The following is a 19,436-nucleotide window of genomic DNA, read 5'->3' as shown; positions in this document are numbered from 1 at the left end:
TGCCTGTACCATCCCAGGCTTTTCCCTGCTGGCTGCTCAAGGGGCAGGAGTGTTGCCAGACCCCAGCCCCCTGCTTGCACTCTGAGGCAAAGGAAGCTGTGCAGTGCATGCATCTGTTGATGATACGGAGCTTTTCAATCTCCCTCCCTGCTTCTTTATACTGTCTGCAGCAAACTGTCGTGGAAACACACACAGAGTACTTTTGGGTCAGGTCAGCAGAAGCTTTTATTCAAAAGAAACTACAGCTGTAGGGGGAGTTCCAAAGTGACATGGATTTCCCAAGCACTTGGAAGGAGTTCCCCCCCAAGAGCAAAATCAGGAGGCTTATATACTTTTTAACAGTCGCTTACAACTCACGTGATCATATAGTGAAATTAGCATGAAAAGCGGCTATAATATTACTTCATTATTTCTTTGCTGTAATCAGGATGGGAATTATGGGGGAGATAGGGTTAGTTCACAAACCTCCTTCTTGCACCTGGAAATCTACTTTGTACATACTTTTTTTTTTTTCTACCTTCAAGGCCACGGTGAGCGAAGCATTTGCAGAAGAGTTACAAAGAACAAACACTTGCCCTTATCTGTTCTACTGTACCGAGCCAGCAATTCTACACAAAGCGGTTGTCATCTTATAACTAAAATAATCAAAGTTTAAGGCATATATTTTTTCTGATTCCACAGCCCCCCCCCTTTGAGACTATTTAGTCTCACTTTAGCCTTAAATTTCCATTCTCATGAGCCCCTCTATTTCATCATGCAGCCTTTCATGTTTTCTTTCAATCTGCTCACACTTTTGTAACACCATTATTCTAGACTCTGCTGTGGGTTTTCTTGCCTTGCTAAAGCTTCCCCTGCTGGCTTTCACGCAGCAGAGGATCAGTTGCATTAAGACATAGAACATTATCAGAACTATCAAGACAAACAATATTCCATACAGGATTTTCTTGCCAAGGGCCCCGAAATCTGGGAGCCAGGAGGTTAGCCAAGACCACATTTCTTCTAGACCCCAGTCAGTATTTTCTGAGGCCACTTGATGTAGGACCCTTAACTGATTTCGGATTTTGCGAATGTCAGTTTCGATTCGCATGTCCTGATTGACATAGACACAACAGGTGGAGTTTACTAAGGCACATACTCCTCCCTGGGATACCAATAGGTAATCTAGGGCTATGCGGTGTTGTATAGTTACTTGTGAGATCTGGGAGATCTCTTTTTGCAGAGCCTGAATTGCATCCGCAGTGGCATTTCCCATAGCTTCCATTGTGGCTGAAATGTTAATTATGGCTAGTTCCAATTCTCTTACTCCAAGCCACGGTATGAAGGTTCTCACAAATCGATGGAACCCTGTGTTTCTGGTAGCTAAGGGGTTAACCGCCCTTTTCATGTGATGGTTGAAATTTTTTACTTGTTCCAGATATATTGCACTATGCATTTCGAAACCAGGGATAACACGTCCAAGAGTGCATGCCCCCACCCAATTCCAGGGCAAGATTTTATGAGCTCTGTTTCCGCAGAGCCAGTAAAGGCCTGGGGCAGAAAGGGTACTCAAATCTCGGCAGTTGTTGTGCCCTATCCGGCACTTTCGATTGATATGCATCGTATAGGACGGTCCACGTTCAGCTGTTATTCTGCTGGACCGAGATATATTACAAGAAGTAAAATTGGAGTGAATGTAAAATTCTGATCTGTTTGCAATGAGAGCAACATGAGGTTCCTTAGAAAAGTTGTAGACCATGAATCCTGTACAATTGAGAGAGGGTACGTTACCCAACAGGATTCCACTGGTGCTACTAGGGCTATAATCTAGAGTAGTTAGGCAATGAGGGTAGTGTCCTACAGGTGTGGCTTTATTATAAGCTCCGGTGTTGTTGGATCTGTAACAGAAAGGCGCCTCTACTCTTGGGGAGATTATCCAGTTAGCAGGGGCGGCCCTCCATTCTTTAGGAGCGGACCGATGGGCAGCTAACGAGTAGTGTCTAACGAAGCCGCCGTTTATTGTTCCCCATTGCTGGAGGGATATTGGTACTCCGATCATTGGGATTCCTTGGTGTAAGTGTGCTGGGCTGTGAGAGCATATCCAGCAGTCACTTTTATTTCCAGCTTGAGCCACCGCATGGGAGATCTGCAAATACAAATTTTTCTCCCACCCCCCTTGGGTGATACTGAGATACCCAAGTGTGATATATAAGGATTTCAGTGCCATTTTTAGATACAGGAGGGACAAAGAATCTTAACAACAAACATAACCAGCGCCAGTAAGAAAAAGAACACTACCAGCCAAACCCAGGATGGCAGCCAAAGTCTTTCTTCGTCCTCTGGGCTCAAGTTACCTAAAGGACTGATAATGTTGGCTCTTGGTCTTGATCGCGGTGGTGATCTTCTGAATGGGAGCATTCACTTTCTTCGAGGCCGAAGATGATATCTTCGTTCTTCAACTGATGAATCCGGCTGGGCTGAGGTGTTGGGTGCCGGGGAGAGGTTACTAGCACTTGCACCCTGATGCTCCTCACTTGCCTGAGTGAGGTCCTGAGGGTCTTTGTCCTTGGCCTCAGGGAAAGATCCCAACCTTGGTTGGAATACAGCTGCTTCGGGGTCCAATGGAGGTGATACCTTCTTGCAGTGCGAGGCGTGAATCCACGTTTGGTGACCTTGGCAACGAACAGCAGAATTAGTGGTTAGAAGTACCTGGAAAGGTCCTTTCCATCTGGGTTGAAGTGCGTTTTTCCGTTGATAGACCTTTACGTAGATCCAATCCCCTGGTTCGAGGTTGTGACAGGGAACATCCGGTGGTTGAGGTAAGGCTTCTTGGACCTGTGAATGAACAGACCTGGCATACTTCATTAATGCCTTGCAATAATTTAGTACAGTTTCATCAGTTAATTGTAGGTCTGTTTGGTGAGGGGCAACAGGTGGTGTAGCTGGCATCCTCATGGGTCGTGCCATGAGTATTTCATAAGGGGTTAGGCCATGTTTTCTGTTAACAGTGTTTCTAATGTGCATAAGCGCAATGGGCAGTGCATCAGGCCATTTGAGGCCTGTTTCAGCACAAATCTTCGAAATGCGCGTTTTTAAATCAGAGTTTTTACGTTCTACAGCACCACTTGACTGTGGATGATAACTACAGTGTAGGTGTTGCTGTATGTTGAGTGCTTGGCAGATGTTTTTTACTATCTGTCCTGTGAAATGGGTGCCACGGTCACTATCTATTGTGAGAGGCAATCCAAATCTAGGGATGAATTCTTTGAGCAATTTCTTTGCTACAGTGATGGAATCAGCACGTACGCATGGGTAGGCTTCCACCCATCCAGAGAACACATCAATAATAACAAGAATGTATTCATAAGAACAGCACTTAGGTAGCTGCACAAAATCAATTTGCAGATTTACAAACGGTCCCCATGGAGGGGGATGGGCTGCGGGTGTCGTTTTTACCCGTTGCCCAATGTTGTGAGCTAAGCAGATGGGACAGGAGCTACAGTACTGTTGTGCCATGGAAGGAAAATTTGGGGCAAACCAATTTCTTTGTACTGTAGCAATCATTCCTCCTTTGCTCGTATGGGCCACAGAGTGGGTTAAACGAGCAAGATGTGGCAAAAGCTCTCTAGGCGCCACCAGGCGGCCGTCCGGGGAGCGCCAGAGAGAGTCGGGGTGCAGTGAACATCCTGCACGCAGCCAGTCATTTATTTCCTTTTTTGGGGCCTGATTTTGAAGAAGGGCCAGACTTGAAAGGCTAGCCAAAGGAGACTGGTCTGCTGAAAAACAAACAAAAACAGAGTTAGGAGCCTGTGGGCCAGAAAGGGCCGCATTTCTGGCAGAACGGTCTGCCAGATCATTTCCTCGTGTGACATCATCAAACGGTTTCTCATGAGCTTTACATTTAACAATAGCAATAGCAAGAGGCAATTGAACAGCTTCTAAGAGCGCTTTTACATAACAACCATGACTGATTTGGGTCCCTGATGAAGTGAGGAACCCTCTTTGTTTCCAGATTTGTCCAAAATCATGAACAACACCAAAAGCATACTTAGAGTCAGTATAAATGGTTGTGGTTTGATTTTTTGCAAGAATGCAAGCACGTGTTAAAGCAATGAGTTCAGCAACTTGAGCAGAACGAGCTTGGGGTAAAGAATAGGCTTCCAAAACAGCATACTGAGTGCATACTGCATATCCCGCAACTAATTTGCCTGCATCATTTCTAAGACAGGAACCATCAACAAACAAAACAAGGTCAGAGTTCGGGATAGGAATGTCCTTGAGGTCAGTTCGAGGGGATAACAATTGAGTTGTGATAGACAGGCAATCATGAGGCTCACCATCAGAGGCAATAGGCAGAAGTGACGCAGGATTCAGAATTGAACAGCGATTTAAGGTTACATTTGCAGCTGACAGTAGAAGTTTCTCATATTTAGTAAGACGGGAATTGGAAATGTGTTGAGTTTTGCCCTTGAGCAGAAGGGCCATCACAGCATGTGGAACTGCAACGGTTAAAGAGTGTCCCAAAACTAGAGAATCTGCCTTTTCAACCAACAAGGCAGCAGCTGCAACTGAACGGAGGCAAGGAGGAAGTCCCGCAGCTACGGGATCAAGGGCAGAGCTGTAATATGCAATTGGGCGATGCTTTTCACCATGCAGCTGAGTGAGTACTCCTAAAGCGATTCCTTCCCGTTCATGACAAAACAAGGTAAAGGGTTTCTTATAATTAGGAAGTCCAAGAGCAGGAGCAAGAGTGAGGGCTTGCTTAAGGACCACAAATGCTTGTTCGGCTTCAGGAGTCCAAGGGAGGGGTTCCGGGGTGGTATCATGAGTGAATGCTTGCAAGGGTTTTGCGAAAGCAGCATAACCCAGGATCCACTGTCTACAATAACCCGTTGCACCTAAGAATCCCCTCATCTGTTTTCTAGTCATAGGTTTGGGAATGTTGAGGATAGCTTCAACTCTACTAGGGGAAAGGTGTCGTTCTCCTGCTGAGATATCATGCCCTAAATAATGTACCTTAGACTTGCAGAGCTGCAATTTAGATTTTGAGGCCTTGTGGCCTTTCTGAGCTAAAGCTGTGAGGAGTGTCAAAGTATCTTGCTCACAGGCCTCTAAAGTGGGCGAGGCTAACAATAGATCATCAACGTACTGAACAAGGGTGGACCCCCCTTTGAACGTGATAGGATCCAAATCTTTTTTTAGGATCTGGGAAAACAGGGTTGGGGACTCTGTATATCCCTGAGGGAGTCTTGTCCAGGTATATTGAAATCCCTGATAAGTAAATGCAAACAGATACTGGCTATCCTTATGAACGGGGATAGAGAAAAAAGCAGAACAAAGATCCACTACTGTGAAATATGTAGCATCTGAAGGGATACAGGAAAGAATAGTGGCAGGGTTAGGGACCACGGGGAAAGCGGGTAACACAGCGGCATTTACAGCTCGAAGATCTTGCACAAAGCGATACGTATCTTTACCAGGTTTTTTGACAGGTAGGATAGGTGTGTTGCAAGGGGAGCGTATTGGGACAATAATCCCTTGCTCAAGGAGTGAGGAAACGACAGGCTTGATCCCTTCCTCAGCTTCCTTTGAGATGGGGTACTGCGGGACACGAGGAAGTGGCTTGGCAGGGTTCAGGATGATACGCACTGGTTCAGCACTCAGCATGTGCCCCACTTCATTCGCATGGGTGGACCACAGCTGTGGAGGTACTCGTGCCAACAGTTCCTCTTGCAAGAAGGAAGTGTCAGAATCAGAGTACTCCTGGGTTAGCAAAGCCACAAGCTCGGTTTCCCTATGTTCCGGTACCTCAGGGTAAACACCATCTGGGCTACAATAAATCACGCATCCCAGTTTACACAGCAAGTCCTTACCAAGAAGGTTGACAGGTGCACAGGGGCTAAGAAGAAAGGCATGATTTTCAGACAAAGGGCCAATAGAGATGGAGACAGGTTCAGAGACGGGATGTGGGATAGGTTGTCCGCCTATACCGACAGCATTTACAGTTTCAGGAGAATAAGGTAGAAAAGGAAACTCAGCAGCCTTTAGCGTGGAGCGGGACGCTCCGGTGTCGACAAGACAGGAGACAGGTTTACCAGAAATAAGGCAATCAACAAACGGACCAGATTGGTCAGTAGCAAGCAAAGGAGCAATGATGTCACTGTCCCTCAGGCTGTCCTATTCAACACTGGGAAAATTGACAGGAAGTGGAGGTGGGGGCTGGGGTCTGGGTCCTTGGCCGGGGCGGTTGGGGCATTCTGATTTCCAATGTCCTTCTTGCTTGCAATAATGACATTGGTTCCCATAGCCTGGGTTTTGTGGGCTCAAGGATCTATCTCTTCCCCTGAATCTACCCGGGCCTTCCCTTCCCCGTCCTCGTCCCCTTCCTCTACCTGGACCCTGCAACTGAGAAATCTGTAAGGCCATTAACTTAAACTCGGCACTGTCTTTAGACCGTTCCAATTTGTTATGAAAATGGTTAGCCGCAGCAAGGACTTCGGTCAAATCTTTAGTTTCCCAGCCAATAATTACTGTTTGAATTTTCTCAGCAATTTTAGGGTTAAGTCCCTGGACGAATGCTGCCACTATTGCTTGTTTAGCATTTCCGACTGGGTTATCCATTCCTGAGTATCGTTCAAATGCCTGTTTGAGGCGTTCTAAATAGTCACTGGGGTGTTCATTTTTGTTTTGTTTACAGGTATTTATTTTGGTCCAGTCTGCCTTTTTTGGGCAAATTGTGAGAACTGCCTGAACCAAAGCATTTCTCTTGTCAATAAAGTCTTGGCCAATCCCTGGGTTTTGATCTGGCCAAGTACAGGCAGCGTACAGACGTAGCATAGTCTCCTTGGGCAAAATGGATCGCATGAGCTGATTAATGTCAGCCCATGTTGGATTATAACAATTTATAACAGTCTGCAATTCTTCCTGAAATTTTTCTGGGTCTTCCCTGATTTTTGGGAACTTTTGAGTTAAATTGTAGAGATCACCTGGAGTCCAGGGTGCATGCACAGTTACTATATTTTGTCCATCGTTGCCAATGCCTGGCATTTGTCTTAGGGGGTAAACTTGTGCAGTTCGGGATCTCAGATTGATGGGAGATCTTTCCATGCCTATTCCCATTCTTCTAAATACACCTGTGGTGGGTTGTGACCCAGGAGTAAATTGCCACACTGGTGATGATTGAGTGGCAGATATGGTGGATGAGTCCGGACTATTAAGCTCCGTGGATGGATTTACTGAAGGAGCTTCAGCTAATGGGTCACTAGCCTGGGCTGCAGCCTGATGTTGAACCGGTTGTTGCTGATGTGGGAGTCCCAGGAGAGCGGGGTTCGAACAAAGGTCAAGGATATCCTCTGCTGGCTCCGGTGGTGGGGGCGCCCCGGGCAATGCTGGATACATCGGAGCGGTGGCCAGCGTGTAATTTGGGGGAGCAGCCAATTTCTCCCGAACAGCTTTTAACTGCTGTTTTAATTTTTCTTGAGAGTCTTTTAGGCTCCTAGTTTGAGATTCTGTCCGCCTTTTGGACATTTCATCATACCAATAAAAGAACGCGTCCCACTGGTTTTGTGGTGTTTTGGATCCACGGGACTCTAACGCCCCTCTCAAGTGCACTATTTTATCCTGATCAAATGTTCCTTCCTGTGGAAAATGTTTCACAGGATCATCCCTAGTATACCAGTTCCACTTATCCAGGTACTTGCAAGTCTCGGGAGAATAGTGTGTGTACATAAAGTACGCCGGAGTCCCCTTAGGGGGGACAGGAACCTGTTTAGACTGACTTGTTCCCATTTTCAGTCACACAGGGAGACGTAGGAGAGGCTTATTTAGGATGTCCGGGCCGCTCAGTGCCTTGCCCCGCAGTTTTTCACTGCCCAGACAAAAGGCTTCTGACCCAACACCGGCTCATAAAATGGAAATGGGGAGGGAAACACTAGAGGGATCCTTTCACTCCTGCTTTCGGCAGAAGCTACTGGGACGAGGGGTTTGGAAAAGACAAAATCACTCAGACGCCCTGTCCACTGGGTCACGAGGTTCCAGTTGGGTCCCCTTGCTTTCAAAACTGCCCTGTCAGGCAGAATTGGGGCGGCTGAACCCAACCGTAGTCTCAGTCCTGGTCAGTGGCTCATATTTCTAAATACACACACACATTCATTCAATAAGCCCTGTCCACTGGGTCACGAGGTTCCAGTTGGGCCCCCTTGCTTTCAAAACTGCCCTGTCAGGCAGAATTGGGGCGGCTGAGCCCAACCGTAGTCTCAGTCCTAGTCAGTGGCTCATATTTCTAAATACACACACACATGCACATTTATTCAGTCAGCCAGACCTCCTACCCCACACCGCCTTAGTTAATTAACTACAAGCCCGATGTGCTGTTGGATGAAGGTGCCTCAAACAGTTTCTCCCTAAAACGTACGTTACCAGACACAAAATGGGATCCTTTACCAGACAGAAAATTTTAGCCGGCAGTAAGGTTCAGACTGACCTGTTTTAACAAGGTTCAGATCCAGTTACCACGGCCAAGTTGGGAGCCTACAGGCAGTCCTCCTCCGAAACCCCAATAGAGATTTTGAATTAGGTCTCTTACCTCTCAAGTTTGGCGCCTCAGGGTTCGGGGGGGGGGTAGCCTGCGGTCCTCCTTCCTCAGCCTGTGTTCTGGATCCGAGTCACGGCACCAGGAATTGTCGTGGAAACACACACAGAGTACTTTTGGGTCAGGTCAGCAGAAGCTTTTATTCAAAAGAAACTACAGCTGTAGGGGGAGTTCCAAAGTGACATGGATTTCCCAAGCACTTGGAAGGGGTTCCCCCCCAAGAGCAAAATCAGGAGGCTTATATACTTTTTAACAGTCGCTTACAACTCACGTGATCATATAGTGAAATTAGCATGAAAAGCGGCTATAATATTACTTCATTATTTCTTTGCTGTAATCAGGATGGGAATTATGGGGGAGATAGGGTTAGTTCACAAACCTCCTTCTTGCACCTGGAAATCTACTTTGTACATACTTTTTTTTTTTTTCTACCTTCAAGGCCGCGGTGAGCGAAGCATTTGCAGAAGAGTTACAAAGAACAAACACTTGCCCTTATCTGTTCTACTGTACCGAGCCAGCAATTCTACACAAAGCGGTTATGTCATCTTATAACTAAAATAATCAAAGTTTAAGGCATATATTTTTTCTGATTCCACAAAACTGACTGGCAAGCAAGCCAGCAGGGAGCTGATAAGTGTTTATCATCCCATCAGCAAAACAATAGCCTCTCTCCATTAGTTCAAACGTTTCTCAAACAGCTTACCAGCTGACCTGTTGATTAGCTCCAAAAAGCTCTAAGTGGTCACTGTTCTGTCTGCCTGTCCCAGTGAAATTAGAGACACGTGCACACAGACACCTCTTGGCATTAGCTAGCGTACCATATGCCAAGGGTCTGTGGGGCTGGGGTTTGTGCTGTGGGAGATGGGAGGTGGGTATTCCTGCTGGAGCAGCTAGGGGAGGTAGGGCAGGGAAGGAAGCCAGCCAGACCCTGCTGTGTCTGCAGTCTCTGCTGGAGGTTTGGCCAGGGAGCAGAGGGGAGGGGCCAGCTCTGCTGTGGAGCAGACAGCCCCACCCAGCCCAGAGAGCATGCTGGGATGCTGGGGGAGTCTGGTTTATCTTAAACCAGCAAGGGGTCTGAGATAGATATTGCATAAACCACTTTAAGCCAAATCAGTTAAGTCTGATACTACATTCAACCAGGTTTATCTCCAAACCATTTTCAGTTATTTTCAGACTGGTTTATGTGCACTGAACATCTGTTCTATTACAGGTTTAAACCAGTTTCTGATCACTTAAACCAGTCTCTGATCACTAAACCAGTTTCTGTATAATGTCTGTCCCTAGCTTTAGAGTCTAGGCAGTTGTGAACCAAGGCAAGGGAGCAGAAAACTTGGCCTACTTGTGTCTCAAGATTCAGCAAGAGGAACAGTGCTGCAGAAATCATGAGACTGAGTTTGGTTCAGTTCAGTTTCTTTTGTTAGGAAAATGAGTTGAGGCTGCTTTTTGTCTCAAGTTGCCAGATGGATATGATACAGCTGACACCATCTTTGGAAAGTCCTCGAGGGATTATTTATTGCTGACACAGCAGGAATATGCAGCTTCTATTTTGTTAGTACAAAAGGGCAGAGTATTAAAATTAAGGGAAATCTCGAGTCTTTTCCTCCCCTGAATTTTACTTTTAAAAGCAGTGCTAAGACAAGAACTGCTTCATTGCTCTCAGTACTTCATGCTTGATACAAGGCTGGCATAAAAGGGGGCACAAGGGGCATTCGGTCTTCTATAAACAAACAGTACATAAATGATGTCCATCAGGAAGAGCAATGTTTTAACAAAATGTCTTAAAAGCAGAAAACAAAAGAAGAACAAAAATAAAGTCTTGCTGAGAGAGCACAGTGTGTGCCCCTCAGCTCTATAGTCCATAGGCAGTCTGATAACAAAATGGCTGCTGACTCTACATTCAGAAAGGGGTCTAGTGTATGCAAAGCTGTAATGCACCGTAGTGTCATACAGCACAGGCAGAGATGGGAACCCGTGTTTGTGAACCCTGCGTTTGGGCAGGCCTTGCTAAAATAGGGTCCCAGGCTATAGGAAAGCTGTATATCAGCTGGGTCTGAATTCATGAAGGTGCTCTCTGCACTAGTGCTGGTTTAATGAGTCTGAGGCAGCTCTCAGTGAGGTCTGCACTGTAAAACAGGCTGTAAAGGCATTGGTAAGTGCTTTGTCACCTGTCCTGGAAGTGCTGCCATGACTGATTGATGCCAGCATGAGTCTCCAGAGACTTCCAGCATATTGAAAGCATTTTGTAGAAGAATAACTAGTGGTCCAAAGGGTCTCTTCAGCTTCCAGTTTCTGGAGGCTCCCTGAGGCTCCACATCTGGGTAAGCAGCTCCTCATTTCAAGTGGGACGCTCCTCCTCTGAACGGGCTGAAGAAGATGAAGTCAGTTTAACATGGCTTCCCTGGGCCCTTCCCCACCCCGTGGCCCTGATTTCCATATAGAAACCAGCCTGACACTGGAGCAGCTCCATGCTGTCCCGCTGTAGGCTTTACTAACCAGACCATGGAGTGAAGTGAGGGTTTCCTGATCAGAACATACCTAGTTTATGAAACAACTCTATTTTCTCCCAGATGGAGGGGTTGCATCAGGAGGGCCTTTTGTTTCAGCGTCCAGGTCTAGAAACTGCTGTCACAGGTCATCAGTGGAGGTGAACTGGGGGTTTCAAAAGTTAATGACATAAACTTTTCTAGTTTCGTTTAGAAGAGTAATTCCCTTAGCTGGTAATAGTGGTCATCTCACATTACCTGGGGGCCAGTTGCTAGGCAGGGACCCATAACACATGTGGAAGAGTGAATTTCTCAGAAAGAAGCTGAAGTTGGACTAGGCAAATACTGTAGTTAGTAGATAAAGTTCCTTCCAAAGCCTTGAGAGGCTGAATCCCAATGCAGCACGGTTATTAGCATGACTGTGAAACAGAGCCCTCTCTGGTGAACACTTCTGTCTGGTTGTCAAGTGAGACGGCTGTTGCTTATTAAAGTGACTGCTAACATCTGACGCTCAACATGTCAAGATTCAAAGGATTCAGCTGAGAGGGAGATGGTAAGCAAGAGGGTGGATGGCAAGTGGCAGATTGGGAAAGGTATTCATAAATATCTCATCAGAGAAAACTGGGTCAGCAGCATCTGCTGTGGTGCTTGTCTTGGTACTACTGTCAGTGAGCTGCATCCAGTCAGCAAGGGTAAGCCCCAGAAATGGAGATGTAAGTGTGTGCAGGTTAATGATGAGCTGCTTCGACCTTTAATATTGGTCTGTGAACAGAGGCTGCTGATGTATACTGCACTTCTTTAGATTGCTTTTACTGTACAAAGCATCAGGAACAAGGCCATCAAGAATGGAGGGGGATTTTAGCAACCTTTCGCAGTTGCATTAGATGCGTAGGAAGGTTTTATAATATCTGCACTAATATTTAACCTTACTGCACAACCTTTAACTGATGGATCAATACTCACAGTGCCCCTGTAAGATGAGGAAGGGTTATTAATACCATTTTGTTGCCATGCATCTTAGGCATTTATCTGCAAACTGATTGCTTCATAGTCTTTAATGTATATAGCCTCAAAACATGCTTGTAAAGTAGGCAAGGGCTATATCCCTACTTTACCAACTGGAAGTTCAGGCATGGGGACACTGAGATAGCCCCAGGTCACATGATAAGTCTGTGTCAAGACAAGACACTAACCCCCACCTCTCAATTTGCAAGCTAGTATCTTAATCACTGAGCTATCCTTCCTCTCTGTAGTGGGAGGAATTGAGATGCAGAGAGCTGATATGACTTTCCAAAGAATGCCTGTGCTAGGACCAAACAGCACCTAGTATCCTGTCTTCTGCCCAATCCTCTAGGTCAGGGGTGTCAAACTCACCTGGCCAGATCTGGGCCATGAAGCTCCTTATAGGTTGAATCCAGCCCAGGGTATGAGAACTGCCATAGTGGTCACCACAGCAGCAGTGGCTGCAGGGGATCTGGTGGCAGCAGGGGTGGTGAGGGATCCAGTGACAGCAGCAATGTGAGAGGTCTGGTAGCAGTGGCAGTAAGGAATCAGGCGGTGGTAGGTCTGCAATGAGTGAGTCCAAGGCATCTGTGGCAAATCAGGCTCACTGCTATACCCAGAAGGGCCAAATGGCTCCAGACTTTGTGGAGGCCACAACCCCCAACCGTTGGTGCCTGCTGGTAGCCTAGTGGGCAAGATAGAGAGGCTCTTTGGGTCAGATCCTTGTTTGACACCCTTTCTGTAAGTCATATTATTGATAGGCTCAGACAAGAACATCAGGAGCCCATTTTTGCACTCTCTCTGGAAATAATGGCAAAAAAGAGTGGAATTAGATTTACTTTCCTGCTTTAGACCCTTTTTACCTATGTCAAATTTAGGTCTAGTCTATTCAAGGGAGGAATCCCTGATATCAGCAATCAGAGGTCAGTGATTAACAACTGCCCTAGTCAATCCCCAAGTGTTAATAAGTAAACCCCTGGTCTACAACAATCTCAGGCACAGATGAGCCGCCATCACATGAACTGTGGTGCTCTATGGGCACTTTTGAGAATTGATGCTAATCCCCAGGCCGAACAAAGCCACAGAAAGGAATCATTATCCATCTAGACAATACCATAATTCAGGTGTTTTGTTGTGGTATGGGGGGTCACATTTCTTCATACAGAGTAAGGGTCAGTTCTGTGCACAGGTTATTGGACAGGATGGGAAATGAGGCCTGTTATTCTTTCCACTGGGCATAACTGCTGCATGAGCTCTACTTTCCACAAACCAATTAGTCTCTGTTTATTTTCTCCCTCACTCAACAGGAGCTATCCAGTTGATCACAGGGTGACTGTGAGCCAACAGTGTGATGCGGCCATGAAAAGGAAACAAAAGGCAACTGTGTTCTTAGGATGCATTTGATGAGGTGTTTCCAATAGGGACAGGAAGTATTTTAGGCCATGGTACAAGCTTCTGGTAAGACTCAGCCTAGGATATCATCTGCAGTTCTGGTCACCTGGTTCAAGAAAGATGGTTTTGCTTGGCTGGAGCTTGCTCAGTTCATAAGAAAGGGCTTATACCTCCTGAGGTCCCTTCCAGCCCTCCTGTTCTGTGATTCTATGATGTGGCTGCCTGCGATGACCCAGGAAATCCTTTCCCTGTGTTCCTGCTCCCTTCCTTCTCTTCATAGTCAAAGTACTACACTGTCTCAAGGAATGAAAGTGTTGCTATGTTGCTCAGGATGGCATGGAGAGTTCTGAAGAAGGAAAGGTGTGCAGGATGTTTGGTATCTAAGGTTGGTTTGGGGCCTCTTTAAGGGGAGATAGTGTAGTGGCATGGACTGAAATGGCAACAGTATACAGATAACAATGAGCTCAGTGCCACCCAGTACTTCACATGAAGCAGCCATCTCCCAGGTATCCAACACCCCAGGTCAAACCAGGAGTGCAGTGAAGGAGGGGTGAGGAAAATGCTTTAAACAATTCACAACTCCTACCCAGCACCCTCTACCAAGGACAGTTGGCATCTGACCATCTGGACAGGCAGGGCCCTCGCTGATCAGTCACTGCTTTGTTGACACCCAAGGAGACAGGGTTGCAAATCGTGTCCTTTTCCATCTACAGCTGGCAGGGAGCTTGTATGCCCCCTCACCCAACAGAACTAGACTCAATCACCATGATTTATGCAGCATGATCTTCTGATCTGATCATTGCAACACTAAATACATTACAATTGGTTCTGAATCCAGCAGCTGGTTTTGGTCACTGAGGGCATATCACCCTGGAGTTGTGCATTCCTCACTGACTCCCTGTCAAGCACCAGTTGTTATCCTCAAAACACTGGGTGGAGTGGGCCCTGGAGCCTCATCTTTTTGCTATCACGTGACCTCTCATAACCACTGCCTCCCCCCTGCCTCCTCCAGGATGAATTCCAGGAAAGAGCTTTGTCAGCAAGGGTCAGAAAATCTGAAACTTTCTTTGGAGAGGGAATGGTTATGAGCCTCATGGCCTTCAAAGCAAAGTGGCCACACTTCTCAAAAACCTCATGACCCACAAGCATGTCAAGGCAGTGACTGAGCTGCGTGCAGAACCCAGGGTGAGCTGTGTATGAGATCTATGATGTGCAGGATGATGACTCTTAGTTCACCCACAAAAGAGAAAAGGAAAAATAATATGGAAGAGAAGGATGGGAAGACTAAGAATAGGAAAGCTAATGCCAGTGTCCTCACAGTTACAGCTCCTCATAATGAAATCTAGGCTGCCAGGCCCAGTCCGCTCCATTTTGAGAACGTCTGGGGAGCCCCTGATATGCCATGAGTCAGCGTGAAGATAAATCCTTTATCCCAGTGTCAGCAAAGTTAGGCACACATGCATGCAACTTGCAACTTAGAAATCAGCATTCATAAGGAGGGAAATGCATGTCTACGGGAGAGGGTTTAATCCTGCTATGGTAAAATAGTAGTGTTTACTTCAATGGCTTAACAGGAAAGGGAATACCTGGAACCCAGCTTAGAAAAGAAATACTTGGGAGACCATCACCCAAAATCCTTTGGGCCAGGTCCCCACCTGCTGTAAACTGACCTAGCTCCATTAACTTCAAGACATGTGAAGTCATGGAATGAGATTGGTTTACCCCAGCTGGCCCCGTAAGTCTTCCCCAAGTTCAAGCCTCTTACCTCATCTTCACTTGGTGTTGGGTTTGCACATTGCTTGTTACTCCCTTCAGACCAGATTCCAGTCCTGTTAAAGCCAGAGGGAGTTTTGTAGCAGATGCCCCTTGGACCAGGATTTGGCTGTGAACGGTTAGTGATGTAAAATGGGGGTGGCCAAGGGAAATAGGTCCAGCCCTCAAAACTCTCCCTTGGGCCTGCTGCGTTGAGCCATAAGCAATGAGAATGCCTGTGTGAAATGTTCCTCTGAAGCTTTACATTCGGAGACAACACAGCACAATCCAGAGCAAACCTAGCAGGGAGGTGAAGAGGAGAGGCTAAGGCAGCTTCTTTGATATTGGGGGGAATCATATGTAGCCACTCTAAGCACCTATGAAGCCACCCCAATAACTAATCAGGCTACCTGTGACAGCCACCTATGTCCTGAACTTCTGTTGTTGTTAGTATCATAATATTTTATAAAGGGCCTCAGCACTGTGCCCTTGTAGAAGGGCTCCCTTCCCACAGAGCTCACAGTCATTCTTCCAAGTGTGCATTACAGAGTCATAACAAATTGCCCGTGGACTGATCTACAGTTTTGAAAACGGGGCTGCAGATGGTGAGGTGCATCATCACCTAGAAAACAACACACATTTTTCTCCAGTTAAAAAGAAACTAGAAGCTTTACTAATATGCTAGTGGCCTAAGGCTGTATTACTCAGTTTATGATTTGAAGCAAACTTCATTGGATAACTTCATTGGAATGAGTTAAAAACACCTCTGCACTTCCCTCTGCAGAATGTTTTACATATTTGGGGGCTTATTTTTATCTCCACTTTATGGAGAAGAAGGCTGAGTCACAGAGCCAGGAAGCGAGGTTTCAACCTAAAGCTCCCTTGCTGCAACTTGAGACTAATGCTTCTTGTTCTGTCATCTGTTAGCACTGACAACAATCTATCTCCATCCTCTTTGGAACCCCCTTCAAGTAGTCAAAGGCTGCTATCAAATCCCCTCTCAGTCTCCTCTTCTGCAGACCAAATAAACCCAGTTCCTTCAGCCTCTTCTCACAAGTCATGTGCCCCAGCCCCCAAATTATTTTCATTGCCTTCTGCTGGACTCTCAAACTTGTCTGCATCCTTTCTAAAGTTGGGGGAGGGGGATGCAAAACTGGACACTGTACTCCAGATGTGGCCTCACCAGTGGAGAATAGAGCAGAATAATCACTTCCCTTGATCTGATGGCAACGCTCCTACTAATGCAGCCCAGTATGCTGTTAGTCTTCTTGGCAACAGGAGCACACTGCTGGCTCATAAGCCTCAGGTCCCTTTCTGCAGAGCTGCTCCTTAGCCAGTCAGTCCCCAGACTGTACTGATGCATGGGATTTTTCCATCCTAAGTGTGGGACTTCGCACTTATTTTTGCTGAACCTCTTGAGATTCCTTTTGGCCCAATCCTCCAATTTGTCTAGGTCACTCTGAATCCTAGCCCTCCCCTCTGGCATATCTACTACACTCCCCAGCTTGGTGTCATCTGCAACCTTGCTGAAAGTGCACTCTATGCCATCTTCCAGATTGTTACTGAGGACTAACAAGTTACCTGTCAAGAATGACTGGTGGTCGGGGGGCAGCAGGGATGGAGCCCCATGTCTAGCCCCACATCCCCCCCTTTCCCTCCTGCCACTCCTTATCCGGCCCTGCTCTACCCCCACCCCCCTCCCAGTGCTTCATGTCCAGCCCCGTTCTCCCCCATCCCCCCTGCTGCTTCGGTCTGACCCTGCTCCCTGCCTCTCCCTCTCCTGCTGCTTCGGTCCAATCCCGCTTCCCTCACACCCGCCACATCAGGTCCGCCTGGCCCACGTCGGCCTGCCTCCCTGCTCCCCTCTCTCTATCCCTGCCTGCCATCTCCCCTTCCCTGCCAGCTGTTCTGGGGAGGCGCTGCCACTGTGATCCCCCCTTTACCCTCAGGCAGATAGGGGCTGGGGCATGCTCCCAGCCGCCAAACTTAACCAGCAGCAGTGCAAACTTGGGCCCACGCAGCCTGGGCCACCCAGCCATTCACTCCCTGCCCTCTCAGCGGTGCATGTGCAGTTGGCCAGAAGCATTACGGACAAACAGACGCACAGACAGACAGACTAAGCCTTTTATTATATAAGAATATTGAACAAAACTGGCCCCAGGATCGACCCTTGGGGCACTCTACTTACTACCGGCTGCCAACTAGACATTGAGCCATTGATAACTACCCACTGAGCCCAACAGTTCAGCCAGCTTTCTATCCACCTTACAGTCCATTCATTCAGCCCATACTTCCTGAGCTTGCTGGCAAGAATGCTGTAGGAGACAGTATCAAAAACCTTGCTAAAGTCAAGGTATATTATGTCCACTGCTTTCTCTGCATCCCTAGAGCCAGTCATCTCATCAAAGAAGGCAATCAGTTTGGTCAGGCATGACTTGCCCTTGGTGAGTCCGTCCTGTCACTTTGTTCTCCTCCAAGTGCTGAGAAATGGATTCTTTAAGGATCTGCTCCATGATTTTTCCAGGAACTGAGGTGAGGCTGACTGGTCTGTACTTCCCTTTCTTAAAGATGAGTACTATATTTGCCCTTTTCCAATAGTCTGGGACCTCGCCTGACTGCCAAAAGTTTTCAAAGATAATAGCCAGTGACTCTGCAATCACATCAGCCAACTCCCTCAGCACCCTCGGATGCATTGCATCCAGCCCCGTGGACTTGTACACATCCAGCTTTTCTAAATGGTCCCTAGCCTGTTCTTTCACCACTGAGGTCTGCTTACCTCCTCCCCAAACTGTGCTGCCCAGTGCAGTAGTCTGGGAGCTGACCTTGCCTGTGAAGACTGAGGTAAAAAAGGCATTGAGTCTTTTCCACACCATCTGTCACTAGGTTGCCTCCTCCATTCAGTAAGGGACCCACACTTTCTCTGACCTTCCTTCTGTTGCTAACATACTTGTAGACACCTTTCTTGTTACCCTTCATGTCCCTTACTAGCTGCAACTCCAATTGTGCTTTGGCCTTCCTGGCTTCATCCCTGCATGCCCAGGCAATATTCTTATACTCCTCCCAAGGTGTTTGTCCAAGCTTCCACTTCTTGTAAGCTTTCTTTTTGTGTTTAAGCTCACTGAAGAGTTCTTTGATAAGCCGATCTGGTCACTTACCACATTTACTATTTTCCTGCAAATCGGGATGGTTTGTTCCTGTGCCCTCAGTAAGGTTTCTTTAAAATACAACCTGGACTCCTTTCCCCCTCAGACTGGCCTCCCAGTGGATCCTGCCCATCAGTTCCCCGAGGGAGTCAAAGTCTGCTTTCCTGAAGTCCAGGGTTCATACTCTGCTGCTCTCCTTTCTAGCATTCCTTGGGTTCCTGAACTCAGTCATCCATGCTCACTGCTACCCAACTTACCATCCACTTCTATATCCCCCTCCAATTCTTCCGTTTGTGAGCAGCAGGTCAAGAAGAGCACAGCCCCTAGTTGGTCTTGCCAATGCTCTCCAAAAACTTCCTGGATTGCCTGCACACTGCTGTATTGCACTCCCAGAAGATATCAGGGTGATTGAAGTCCCCCATAAAAACAAGCTTCTGTGATCTGGAAGCATCTGCTAGTTGTCTGAAGAAGACCTCATCTACCTCATCCTCCTGGTTTGGTGATCTGTAGCAGACACCCACTACAACACCACCCTTGTTGCTCTGTCCTTTAACCTTAACCCAGAAATTTTCCATGTGGCACAATTCCTGGCTTAGGTCGCTTTACAGACGTCTAATATTTCAGGAAGGCCATAGTTTATTTGCTATGTTCCAAAGCACTCTGCAGTTATATTGGACAAGTGTACTGGATGAATGTCAGCATTTCTCTGGCCTCTCAAAATGGCTCTTTGATGACCCTGATTAACCATAATACTTTGTACTCCTGTGTTATCTTACATTTGAGGTCATAAGCATTTTTTGTAAACTTAGGTGGATTTAGCCTTTCCACAGTCCAGGGAAGTCGGTGTTATTATCCCTGTTCGAGTATTGTGGAATCTGAAGCAGAAAGATTAAGTGACTCAGCAAGGTCAAACAGACAGTCTGTGGCAGGGCCAAATCTTCTAAAACAGGCTCATTCTCAAACAACTGTTTCCTCTCCCCCTTTTAATTTTGTAACAGCTTATTTTTCATTGTGTAAAATGACCTCATGTTAGCAGGAAGCTGTTCTATTTGGGGTGCTTTTTTCAGAGGGCCTCTGTCTTGATCCGCCTGTTTTGTG

General features: G+C 46.9%; 2 protein-coding genes across 2 annotated transcripts in view; one reads left to right on the top strand and one right to left on the bottom strand.

Annotated features, from left to right (window-relative positions):
- The window catches only part of CEND1 (cell cycle exit and neuronal differentiation 1), a 54,685-nt gene that overhangs the window by 5,496 nt on the left and 29,753 nt on the right, over nucleotides 1–19,436 (top strand). The window lies entirely within an intron of this gene.
- Nucleotides 284–9,159, bottom strand: LOC132248679 (syncytin-A-like). The gene is made up of 2 exons (XM_059722541.1): nucleotides 8,561–9,159; nucleotides 284–2,811 (listed from the first exon to the last, which is right to left on the bottom strand). The coding sequence occupies exon 2, from the start codon at nucleotides 2,201–2,203 to the stop codon at nucleotides 719–721; it is 1,485 nt and encodes a 494-aa protein (XP_059578524.1). The 5' UTR covers nucleotides 2,204–2,811; nucleotides 8,561–9,159; the 3' UTR covers nucleotides 284–718.

The sequence above is a fragment of the Alligator mississippiensis genome, chromosome 2 (genome assembly GCF_030867095.1).
Source record: "Alligator mississippiensis isolate rAllMis1 chromosome 2, rAllMis1, whole genome shotgun sequence".
NCBI lineage: Eukaryota > Metazoa > Chordata > Crocodylia > Alligatoridae > Alligator > Alligator mississippiensis.
The sequence above is the reverse complement of the archived record's forward strand: the minus strand, read 5'-3'. Positions and strand labels throughout refer to the sequence as shown.

What these genes read in the sequence shown, in the direction of transcription:
- LOC132248679 (XM_059722541.1), bottom strand. Translation starts at nt 2,203, where the DNA reads ATGGCACTGAAATCCTTATATATCACACTTGGGTATCTCAGTATCACC.